This window comes from Cebus imitator, unplaced genomic scaffold (assembly GCF_001604975.1).
Source record: "Cebus imitator isolate Cc_AM_T3 unplaced genomic scaffold, Cebus_imitator-1.0 Scaffold98, whole genome shotgun sequence".
In the NCBI taxonomy this organism is placed as follows: Eukaryota; Metazoa; Chordata; class Mammalia; order Primates; family Cebidae; genus Cebus; species Cebus imitator.
The window spans coordinates 6,429,895-6,443,197 of record NW_016107413.1 but is presented as its reverse complement, the minus strand read 5'-3'; the positions used below and the strand labels follow the sequence as shown (position 1 = coordinate 6,443,197).

The following is a 13,303-nucleotide window of genomic DNA, read 5'->3' as shown; positions in this document are numbered from 1 at the left end:
GCCAGGATCGTGCCATTGCACTCCACCCTGGGTGAAGAGAAACTCAGTTTAAAAAAAAAAAAAAAAAGTATGATAATAATGTAAAATTTTAAACATTGCTACAACTTGATGAATATAGAAAAGCTTAACAATATTAAGGAGAATGTCCAATTACCTGGTCATGTCTTCCTCCAGATTCTCGAAGGCCCCTGTAATATTGATATAACCTAGACCACCACAAAACAAACATACACCATTTATGTCTCTTTAGCCTCCATTAAAAATAAGCATATAAAAATGAATCAAACTCATTTCACTTAATGATTTACACAACAATAGGTCGAACTGACTCAGTTTTAATTGTGTATAAGCACTATGGCATTCATTCAACTACTTCTCTGCTGGCTGTATGCAACCACATATATACTAAATTCAATGACGTTTATTTGCAAGAAGAAACCCACATTTGGTAAGAGGTAGTCTGTCAGCAGAAATATCAGTGTCCTTGAATTAAAATATTTTTTGGAATATGACTCCAAGATGCCATAAAAGAAAAATCTCTTGTCCTGATAAATGTCAACGCATACTTGGCACTAAGGTACATATTTAAAATCTAATACTGCATTTTTCCAGTTTTATTCTTATTTAAAAATACCAAATACAAAGAATGGTGTAGTGTGCTTATCACCCAATACTAGCAAATGCTAACATTTTTGGACAAAAAGTACATTATAAAAGTATTTCATAACTTTACCTCTAACACACACACACACACACACACACACACACACACACAGAGAGAGAGATACACAAGTACTGTTCAACATTTTGGTGTGTACGTTTTTAGATTTTCTTTTATGTATGCATGTATACACACACAAATACACACATTTATTTTTTAACAATGGAGTCATAGTTTACATTCAGTGACCAAACTTTTTCCTATCAGTATATGTATGTGTGTAACTATTTTTTCAAAGTTACAACTATTTCAGTTGTTTTCAGTATTTTACAGTTACAAGCAACGCTGTGTTAAACATATTTATACACATACGTTATAAATATGCAAAGAGTAAATATTTTATAGGATAAATTGTCACAATCAAGCCTGCAAAAATTTATGTTAAAACAAAAGGGCCTGTTTCAGATGAGTCTGATTTCGACAGGTATGGGAAAGAAGGGAGAAAGTATTTCTAGCAAAGTGAACAATATGGACAAAAGTCAATGGCAAGTTTGAAGAATGGGTAAGCCTGTTTTTGACTGGAGTATGTTGTGTCGACGGAAGGAGGTGGTTATGTAGCTGGAAAGAGAATCTGGGTCCCGCAGGTACGGTGCAAGAAAAACAGACCAGCAGTCACTCGACAGTTTTGAGCACAATAGGATATAATTATAAGTATGTTCTACGAGAGTTTAGCCACCAGCAATGCACATGATTAACCGGAATTTGGAGAGATGAAGGGACTTCAGTTACTATAACTATGTAGGGAAAGATAGTCTAAATAAGAAGAGGAAAGAAAGCAAGTACTTACAAAATTTATAGGGGAAGAAGTTATAGGACTTAGCAACTGACAGAATAAAAGTAGAGAGAGTAAAAATATTAAAAATGATCAAAACGTCAAGCCTCAGCATTTGCAGAATGCTAGTGTCATGGTGGGAAACGAGAAGTCAGCAAAAAGAGCTGCTCTGGTCGGAGGAGAGATTATTAGTTCAGTCTTGAACATTTTTGTTTTGCAGTTCCTAGCACATTCAATTGAAGATGTCCAGTAAGTATTCAGACTGTAGCTTTCCAGTTTTAGAGAGAGTTCAGATCTAAAGATTTAGGATTCATGAGCTAGAGGCCATAGCTAAATTCAGGAAATTAAAAAAAAAAAAAATCCATCTCTCCTCACCCATAAGGACAGGCTGGCAGATAAGGAGAAAACAGCAGGCCAAGCACAGAACCCTAGAGAAAACTCCGCTAAAGAGTAAGACAGAAAGTAAGGAAGAAACAAAAAGATGCAGAGGCATAGCAAAACATTCAAGAGGGATTCCTGACTGCTTTGTCTTATGTCAGTACAACAATAAACTTATTCAGATTGAATTTTTATTTCGATCAGTTGTAAGATTTTTTCTGCTCCATAATTTCAAAAATGAAACAAGATATTGAATACTCAGGTGAGGATTTTTCTCCAAATCAATCTTGGGAAACCTTACATTATAGATTGTTTGTCTCCTCTATTTAGCCAGGAAATGTTTCTAGATAATATTAATTGTTGCCAGTAGGTCACTACCAAATCAAGACCAGTTTTCAGGTCTAACTAAATATCTGTTTTCTACTCATTGCCACTACCAGTTTTCTCAATTCTCAAGATTAGAAACCAAGAGAATTTAAACAAATGTTCCTCACCAATGATGGCTTCTTAAGTCTACATTCATTTCTACATAGCTCAAAAAGTAAAAAATTTTCTGGAACGTCAAAATTGCCTCCTTTATGTTTATATGTTTAATTATACCATACCTATAGTTTCAGCCATCAAAATACATAGAAGACAAGTCTAGCACCAAGTTCCTTTTATATGTGCTTCACCTGTCAAAGCATACCAATAAAAAAAAATTGGGTATACAGCAAAGAAATATAAATCATTCTATTATAAAGACAGACGCATGTGTAAGTTCAGTGTAGCACTATTCACAATACCAAAGTCATGGAATAAACCTAAATGCCAATCAATGACAGACTGGATAAAGAAAAGGTGATACACAGATGCCGTGGAATACTATGTAGCAATAAAGAAACAATGAGATCATGTCCTTTGCCAGGACATGGATGGATCTGGAGGCCATTATCCTTAGCAAACTAACACAGGAAGAGAAAACCAAATACCACACGTTCTCACTTACAAGTGGGAGATAAGAACACATGGACACACAGAGGGGAATGACACACACCAGGGCTTTTCAGAGTGTGGAAGGTTAGAGGAGGGAGAGAATCAGGAAAAATAACTAGTGGGTACTAGTGCTTAATACTTGATGAAATAAATAATCTGCACACAAAAAAAAACCCATGACATAAGTTTACCTATGTAACTGTATTAGTCTGTCATTATGCTGCTAATAAAAACATACCTGAGACTGGGTAATTTATAAAGAAAAAGAGGTTTAATGGACTCACAGTTCCACATGGCTGGGGAGGCCTCACAATCATGGCAGAAGGCAAAGGAAGAGCAAAGGCATGTCTTACATGGTGGCAGTCAAGAGGGCATGTGCAAGGGAACTCCCCTTTATAAAACCTTTATGCAGTGGACTGTCATTAAAGGTTAACACCAGTATGTAGGACCTCATTATCCTGGTTCTTCTACTTCTACCACTCTGATGCTTCTCCCTTAATCTCAGCACTGACCCCTTATGCTCTCCCTCTTTCCTACACACTGGTGTTTCCCAGAACTCCATGCAGGCTCCAGGCTGACCTCAGCCACTTCCACAGCTTCAATCACTCCCAAATCTATCTAGAGCTATTCAATTCCTCTCTCTCTTCACAGTTAATGCTCTGGTTCGAGTCCCCATCATTTCTTACCTCTACTGTAACAAAAGCCTCCTAACTAGTCTTTCTACCCAAGTTAGGTGTTCATATTGCTGTCAGATTTTATATTTGAAAACAAAAATATAATCATAGCACTTCCATCAATGACAGTCCACTGAATAAAGGACAAAGCTCAAGATCCACGATACATCACGTTAGTTCCTTTGCAATCTTGCCAAAATATGCTCACGAAAGAAAATATATTTGAAGTATCAACAATGATTTATCAGATATTTTCTTTATCCCCACACCTATCTCCTCATTTCAGTAGCTAGAGCACTATGCAGTCACTGTCTTCAGAGAGGGCTGCTGCTGCATTAAAAAAATATATTGTGTAGGTTTCTTCTTGGCTTTTATGTTCCCAAAGACTATGCCTTTGAGGGTTGAAGAAGAAAGAAGCTGAGCATGACAGAATATTTTGTTTAAATTTCATGAGATTAAGCTCTACTCTTTCAGACTGAAAAAATATTTTCCACATGCTGAGAAGAAAATAAGTAGTCGAGAATTGATAACTGCATAGGCATTAGAGTGTCCAGGAAAAAGATGCCCTGCCTCTTGCTACCAAAGCAGACCCTAGAGCAAGACCTTAGAAAAGGAAATGTGTAGTGAGTTGAAGGGATGGCTTTAGAACAGCTTCCAAGAGTCTCCTTGGACCTAGAGAGATATTGAAGAAACAGAATGACATCAAAGTTTCTAAGAGAGGAGGACAAGAGAGCTTGATGGAAAGCCTGTGTAGGTGATGCTAAACAAAACTTGGCCTTATCACTCATCTGAAACTATGTTGGCCTCCAAGACACACTCCTGGGAAAGGTGAGGGCTATCCCAAAATAACTGAGACTGGGTTTCTGCCACATTTACTGAAGAGGGACTCAAAATGGAAATTATGTTACACAAAATAAAAGTTATGATTTTTGCACAGTTGAGTTCTCGAATAATAGTTATATTTGCTACATCCCTTTCTAGCCTCAACTCACTTCACTCCCTCATCCCCATCTTCACCAGCATTTCCCACTTCTGTGTAGCCATGGCTGTAAGCACACCAAAGGGTTTACTCTTCCCTAACTATCCTATTTGCCTCCTTCAAGGCTTTATCCATTCTGCTGTCTCCAGCTGGAATGCCCTTTACCAAAATTTTTCTCCTGGGAAATACTCTTCCTCCACGAATAAAGTATTATATCATCATACCCCTACCAGAGTGATTCATCTTGTAACAGAACTCCATAGTAATTGACACATGATTCAACTTACTAAGTCAGTACAAAAATAGAAGTATGACTATTTATATCTGTCTCTTCTTCCCACTTTCACTGGTGTGAGGTCATAGAAAACTGAACTATATCTTGCTTATCTTTATATATCCAGAGCCCAACTCATTGTATCTGCTATAACTTAGCCTATCCCAAAAATTTACAAGTGGTTTCACAGAGCTACTACACATGCCAGACCATTTATCAAAATATTCCATCCAACCTTTCTCCTATTTCGTATATAAAGTGTCTCACATATTGTAAGATTACAGAGAGATACATTAGACTACTCACCTCGTAAGAAAAGGCTTTTCTAAACCCAAGCAAAACTTTAAAGAATTTTATCAGATCCAAATACTTCAGTTGATTTAGTAACTTTAATAACTGAACACTTAAGAACAGTATGATAGAAAATGCATAACACGGATACATTGGTATGGTCTTATCCTTTGACGATGCATTGATAATTCCCTAATTGGTAAACTGAGATTATATTGAAAAGGTGGTTTTCAAATCATCTTCCACAGAGACTTCATACCAGGCACTGTTTCAGAAACTGAGGATACAACCCAGAATGAGTGCCACTTTCTCTAGTATAATCAGATGTCTGTTCAAACAGGAAATCATTTCACTTTCAGGCCTCAAACTTCAGGTGACAAAGTAACACTGCTGACCTATTTAGCACAGTTTTTCCTATGAACATCCCTTTTTTCATTTAGCCTTTCTACCCATTTAAGAAACTGTAAGACACAAATAAAACACTCTTCTCATGCAGAAAGCTCCATCAACAACAGGGAAGGAGAATTTTATCTTTTGCCTAAATGATAAATCCCTATGGCATTTGCCCAGGCTGGGGCCTGTGACTCAGTGTGGTTGAACTTACGGCAAGTGACAGAGATGATTCCAGGAGCTACAGTCTCCTTAAGTGAGCTGTTTATACACCTCTGACCTAAAGACCTGTGCCTCTTGCCTGACCTGCTTGACACACTAAAAATCAAACTTAGAGGGAAGCATCCAAGAGATTCAAAAGACCAAGTGCTGGCATTTGCTTCCAATTTAGGCAGAGTGTGAAAACCACTTGTACAGTGGAAAAGATACCAAACTAAAAAATAGGATTCCTGGCCCAGGAATTCAACTTTGTCAACCAGCAAGCAATTCCATTATGACCATATTACTTCAGCTTCCTGGGCATGTTTCCACTGTATGTGTATAAAATTATGAGTTCAGGCTAGATAATGTCTCAGCCCATTTTCACCTACAAAATTCTATTAGTCTTTCATTTCTTCATCCAAATTCTTAAGCACCTTGAATGGGTTAGGTACTATCTGTATATTGATCTTTTTGTTGTTGTTGTTGTTTTTCTAATATATTATAGAGATTACATTGTAACTAATTCTACTTTTTGGCTTCAAAATGATTAACCAAAAATATTACTATACCAAATGTTATTATCGTATAGTAATATAGAAAAAAGTCATTCTATAAGTTTTAATCCAAACAAAAAATAAACTGCCAAAAACTAACATATACTTGAAATATCATATTATTATTTGGTGTTCAATTTCCCAAAAAAAAAAAATCTCTAATTTTTCTCCAATGAAATGGATAAAAACAGAGGAAGGGCTTAACTAAATTAGAGAAAACAAATCCATCATGAAATTTTTATGGACTATTTAGAATTTCAATATTAGCTAACATTCTAGTTTGGAGCATATCTATGAGGCTGGCCTTGAGGATACAGAGAGCAAAGTTCCATTTGCTTATAGCACCAAAGTCTTGAAACACAGGTACAAGATCTGCACATGACTCATACAGTCACAGTTTAAGCATCAAAATGTAGATACTATTTGGATAGCTGGCATTTCACAGTTTTCATGTTCCTCATAAGTTTTAGAGCAGTGAAACTAGAAATAATAAATATAAAACTAAGTTATTTCCACTTTTTCCCTTTTCATCTTAATTATTAGAATTACTAGAATTTCAGTGCCTTATTTTCTCCATTACTCTGCCTACAATCAGGTAGGGAAATAAACAGAACCAACCATAATATAGTTAAGAGGCAAGTGAAAAGCCATCAATATAGATACACCATAAACTGAATCATTAAAGACAATGAGTAATCAAGAGTTTATTTAAAGAGTATCTTTGGGCACTCAGTACCATGAGACATGGCAGATATCCCTCAGATCCTTTTATTTCTGGATCAGTATATTATCCTTAGTCTCTTCTGGGTACTTTTCTAATTTATTCCTTGCATGGAATCAGTGCCAGTTTGTGTAAATTTAAATCCTGACTCTGCTACTTATTAACCACATGACCTAAGGCAATCTAAATGTACTGAAATTCACTTCTCTGGCCCCAGTTTCCTCATCTGCAAAATATGCTTTTACATATATGTACATATATACAATTACATATAATACTTATACAGACACACATATATAGTGTGTGTATATATTATATATAATATATACTTATATGAACTTATATACACAAACTATATATGTGCAAAGTACATATATACTTAAACACACACTATATATGTGTATGTATACTTATATACACACTATATATATATATGTATTTTATATATACTTTACACACATATATAGTGTGTGTATATAAGTGTATAAAAAGATATACTTACATATAATTATCTTTTATATATAATATACACACACACATATATAATGGTATTGATTTCATGTGCATTTAAGAATTAAAAGTTACTGCATGTAAAGCTCTAAGAACACTACCCAGCACATAGTAAATGTTCAACAAGGGTTGGCTTTAGTTGTTGCTAACAATTGAGCTCTTCCTCAAGGCTTGGGACTCCCATTCCTTCTACTTTTCTCCATATTCTAACCTAGGGGATTTAACATCCATTCAATTTAAATAAAGCCAAGTTGGTAATCCTGTTCTTTTTAATTTTATTTTTAAAATGTTTTTCATTTTAATTTTTATTTATTTGTAATTTTGGGGGTACATAGCAAATGTATATAGTTACAGGGTACATGAGATATTTTGACATAGGCATACAATGGATAATAATCATATTAGGGTAAATGGGGATACCCATCACCTCAAAAATTTATCCTTTCTTTGTGTTACAAACAATCCAGTTATACCCTTTTATTTTTAAATGTGCAATAAATTATTGTTGAATGTAGTTACTCTGTTGTGTGATCAAATACTAGATGATATTCATTCTCTCTAACTATATATTTTTGTATCTATTAACCATCTCCACTTCTACCTCTGCCACCCTGTTATACTCCCCAGCCTTTGGTAAACGTCATTCTACTCTCTAGCTCCATAAGTTCAATTATTTTAATTTTTTAGCTCCCACAAATAAGTGAGAAATGTGAAGTTTGTCTTTCTGTGCCCGGTTTATTTCACTTAACATAATCTCCTCCAGTTCCATTTTTGTTGTTGCAAATGACAGGATCTCATTTTTTAATGGCTGAGTAGTACTCCATTGTATATATGTCTCACAATTTCTTCATTCATTCGCTTGCTGACAGGTACTTAGGTTGGTCCCAAATCTTGGCTATTGAGAATAGTGATGCAATAAACATCGGAATACAGATTCAATATAATGATTTCCTTTCTTTTGAGTGTATTCCCAGCAGAGGGACAGCTGGGTCATATGGTAGTTTAATTTTCCAGTTTTTGAGGAACCCCCATATTGTTCTCCATCATGGTTGTACTAATTTACATTCTGAATAGTATACAGGGTTTTCTTTTCTCCACATCCCCGCCAGCATTTGTCATTGCCTATCTTTTGGATAAAAGCCATTTTATCTGGGGTCAAATGATATCTCATTGTAGTTTTGATTTGCATTTCTCTGATCAGTGATGTTGAGCATATTTTCATATACCCATTTGCCATTTGTATAGCTTCTTTTGAGAAATGTCTATTCAGGTATTTTGCCCATTTGCTAATTGGATTTTTTTCCTATTGAGTTGTTTGAGTTCCTCATATATTCTGGTTATTAATCTGTTGTCAGATGGAGTGTATGCAATTACTTTCTCCCATTCTGCAGGTTGTCTTTTCACTTTGCTGATTGTTTCTTCTGCAGTCCAGAAGGTTTTTAACTTGATGTGATCCCATTTGTCCTTTTTGTTTTGGTTCTCTGTGCTTGTTGGGGTATTACTAAAGAAATCTTTGCCTAATCCAGTGGTCCTAGAGAGTTTCTCCAATGTCTTCTTTTAGTAGTTTTATAGTTTCAGGTCATAGATTTAAGTCTTTAATCCATTTTGATGTGTATATGCTGAGAGAAAGGGATCTAGTTTCATTCTTCTGCATATGGACATCCAGTTATCCCAGCACTATTTTTTGAAGAGACGATATTTTCCCCAACATATATTCTCAGAAATTTGGTCGAAAATGAGTTCGCTGTAGATGTATGGATTTATGTCTGCATTCTCTATTCTGTTCCATTAATCTATGTGTCTCTTTTTATGCCAGCACCATGGTGTTTTGGTTACTAGTTCTACAGTATAATTTGAAGTCAGGTAATGTGATTTCTCCAGTTGTGTTCTTTTTGCCCAGAATAGCTTTCACTATTCTGGGTCTTTGTGGTTTCATGTAAATTTTAGGATTCTTTTTTTTTATTTCTGTGAAGAATGTCACTGGTATTTTGATGGCGATTGCATTGAGTCGGTAGATTGCTTTGGTAGTTTGGGCATTTTTAAAATATCCATTCTTCCAATCCATGAGCATGGAGTATCTTTCCATTTTTTGTGTCCTCTTCCATTTTTTACATCAATGTTTTATAGTTTTCACTGTACAGATCTCTCATTTCTTTAGTAAAATTTCTTCCTAGGTATTTATTTCGTTTGTACTAATAGTAAATGGGTTTACTTGCTTGATTACTTTTTCAGATTGTTCACTGTTGCCATGTAGAAATGCTACTGATTCTTGGATGTTGATTTTGTATCTTGCAATTTTACTGAATTTATTTATCACTTCTAATACATTTTTGGTGGAATCTTCAGGTTTTTCCAAATATAAGAGTGTATCATCTGCCAACAGGGATAATTTAACTTCTTCCTTTCCAATTTTGATGACTTTTTTCTTTCTTTCTCTTGTCTGATTGCCCTCACTAAGACTTTTAGTACTATGTTGAATAACTAGTAAAAGTGAGCATCCTTATCTTGTTCCAGATCTTGAAGGAAAGGCTTTCAGTTTCTCCTCATTTAGTGCGATACTAGCTATGGGTCTGTTGTGTGTGGCTTTTAATTTGTTTACGTATGTTCTTTCTATACCCAGTTTTTTAAAAAGTTTTTATCATGAAGGGTTGTTGAATTTTATCAAAGACATTTTCATCATCAATTGAAATTATCATATATTTTATATCCTTCATTCTGTTGATAGGATGTATCACATTGATTAGTTTGCATATATTGAACAATCCTTGCATCCCTAGGATAAATCCCATTTGGTCTTGATGAAAATCTTTTAATGTGTTGTTGACTTACGTTTGCTAGCATTTTGTAGAGGATTTTTGCATCAATCAATCAAGGATGTTGGTCTATAATTTTGTTCTGATCTTGTGTGTCTTTGTCTGGTTTTGATATCAGGGAAAGACTAACCTCATAAGATGAGTTTGGAAGTATTCCCTCCTCCTCTGTTTTTCATAATAGTTTGAGTAGTATTGGTATTAGTTTTTCTTTAAATGTTTGGTAAAATTCAGACCTAATAGCTTTATTAGGTCCTGGGCTTTTCTTTGATGGGAGATTTTAAAATTACAGCTTCAATTTCACTACTCATTATTGATTGTTCAGGTTTCTGATTTCTTCATGGTTCAAACTTGGTAGGTTGTATATGTCTAAGAATTTACTCATTTTCCCTAGGTTTTCCAATTTATTGGCATATAGTTGTTCATAGTAGCCACTAATGATATTTTGAATTTCTGTGTTATCAATAATATCTTCTTTTTCATCTCTGATTTATTTGAGTCTTCTCTTTTTTTTTCCTAGTCAGGCTAAAGGTCTGTTGATTTTGTTTATCATTTAAAAAAACCAACTTCTCATTTCACTGATCTCTTGTATTGATTTCTTTATTTCAATTTCATTTATTTTTGCTCAGATCTCTATTATTCTCTTTCTTCTACTAATTTTAGCTTTGGTGTGCTCTTGCTTTTGTAGTCTTTTAAAATGAATCGGTAGGTTGTATATTTGAAACTTTTCTGCTTTTTAGATGTAGGCATTTATTGCTATGAACGTTCCTCTTAGTACTGCTTTCACTGAATCCCATATGTTTTGGCATGGTGTGTTTCCATTTTCACTTGGTTCAAGAAATGTTTCAATTTTCTTTTTAATTTATTCATGGTCATTTAGGAACAGATTGTTTAATTTCCATGTGTCTATACAGTTTCCAAAATTCCTCTTGTTATTAATTTCTAGTTTTATTCTATTGTGCTCAGATAAGATGCTTTATATTATTTCAATTTTTTTGAATTTTAAGACATATTTTGTGATCTAACAAATGGTCTGTCCTTGAGAAGGATCCATGCGCTAAGGAAAAGAATGTTTATTCTACAGCTCAGATAAAATGTTCTGTAAATATCTATAAGGTCCATTTGGTCTATTGTGCAGATTAGGCCAATGTTTCTTTGTTAATTTTCTGTCCGAAAGATCTGTTAAATGCTGAAAGTGGGGTGTTGAAGTTTCCAAATATTATTGAATTAGGATCTCTCTCTCTCTTTAGCTCGAATAATATTTGCTTTATATATTGGGTGCTCCAGTTTTGGATGCATATTTATTGCATCCTCTTACTAAATTGACCTTTTTATCATTACATAATGACCTTCTTTGTCTCTTTTTGTAGTTTTTGTCCTGAAATCTATTTTGTATGATATAAGTACAGCTACTGCTTTTTTTGTTTGTTTGTTTTCATTGGTATGGAATATCTTTTTCCATCCCTTAATTTTTAGTCTATGTGTAAACTCATGAGTAAGTATCCAGAAAAAAACAAAGAATATTATAACACTATAATTGTGGTATGTGAACTACTCACATCTGGAGTAGAAACTCCAGATCAGGAGTGGAAAATGACTTGTAATAATAAGTACCTAGAAAAACACAGAAATTATAACACTGTAATTGTGGTGTGTAAACTATTCATATCTGGAATAGAAAAACTAAAAGCTGAACCTACCAAAAATAATAACTACAAGAACTTTTATGGATTGCAGTGTGCTTCTTAATGGTGAAGTATGTTTCTTGTAGGCAATAGATCATTGGGTCTTGTTTTTTTTTATCCATTCAGCCACTCTATGTCTTTTGATTGGAGAGTTTAGTCCATTTACATTCAATATTATTATTAATAGTAAAGACTTACTTCTGCAATTTTGTTTGTTGTTTCCTGGTTGTTTGGTGTCTTCTCTTCCTTCTTTCCTTCCTTCCTGTCTTCCTTTTAGTGAAGGTGATTTTCTCTGGTGGTATGTTTTAATGTCTTGCTTTTAATTTTTTATGTATCTGCTGTATGTTATTTTATTTGAGGTTACTATAAGGTGTGCAAATGATATCTTATAACCCATTTTTTAAACTGATGGCAACTTAATGCTGATTACATAAACAAACAAGCAAAGGGAAAACTAATAAAACTCTACACTTTAACTTCATCTCCCTGCTTTTTTACTTTTTGTTGTATCTATTTATAGAACGGATATTGTAGTTATTAGTTTTGATAGGTTTATTTTTAGTCTTTCTACTCAAGATATGAGTAGTTTACACACCACAATTACAGTGTTGTGATATTCTGTGTTTTTCGGGGTACTTCCTATTATGAGTGAGTTTTGTACACTATGATCTCTTACTGCTCATTAACATCCTTTTCTTTCAGATTAAAGAACCCCCTTTAGCATTTCTTGTCTACACAGGTCTGGTGTTGAGTAAATCCCTCAGTTTTTGTTCATCTGAGAAAGTCTTTATTTCTCCTTCAGGTTTGAAGGATATTTTCACTGGATATACTATTTTAGGATAAAAGCTGTTTTTCTTTCAGCACTTTATGTCACGACACTCTTCAGACCTGGGAGGTTTTCACTGAGAAGTCTGCTGCTAGACATACTGGAACTCCTTTGCATGTTATTTGTTCCTTTTCTCTTGTTCCTTTTAGGATCCTTTCTTTGTCCTGGACTTTTGGGAGTTTGATTATTAAATGTCTTGAGGTAATCTTATTTAAGTTAAATCTGCTTGGTTTTCTACAACCTTCTTGTACTTGAATACTGATATCTTTCCTTAGGTTTGGAAAGTTTTCTGTTATTATCCCTTTAAATAAACTTTCTATCCTAGTCTCTCTGTCCACCTCCTCATTAAGGCCAATAATTCTTGGATTTCCCCTTTTAAGGTTATTTTGTAGATCCTGTGGGTATACTTCATTCTTTTTTATTCTTTTTTCTTTTGTCTCCTCTGAGTGTGTATATTTCAAATAGCCTGTCTTCAAGTTCATTAATTCTTTCTTCTGCTTGATCGATTCTGCTATTAAGAAACTGTGATTCATTCTTCAGTA

General features: G+C 34.3%; 1 protein-coding gene across 1 annotated transcript in view; it reads right to left on the bottom strand.

Annotated features, from left to right (window-relative positions):
* The window catches only part of ABCB1 (ATP binding cassette subfamily B member 1), a 106,288-nt gene that overhangs the window by 72,845 nt on the left and 20,140 nt on the right, over positions 1-13,303 (bottom strand). Inside the window, exon 5 of the mRNA XM_017536510.2 lies at positions 155-206. Coding sequence (XP_017391999.1) covers positions 155-206 — 52 coding nt within the window. The remainder of the gene's footprint in view (positions 1-154; positions 207-13,303) is intronic.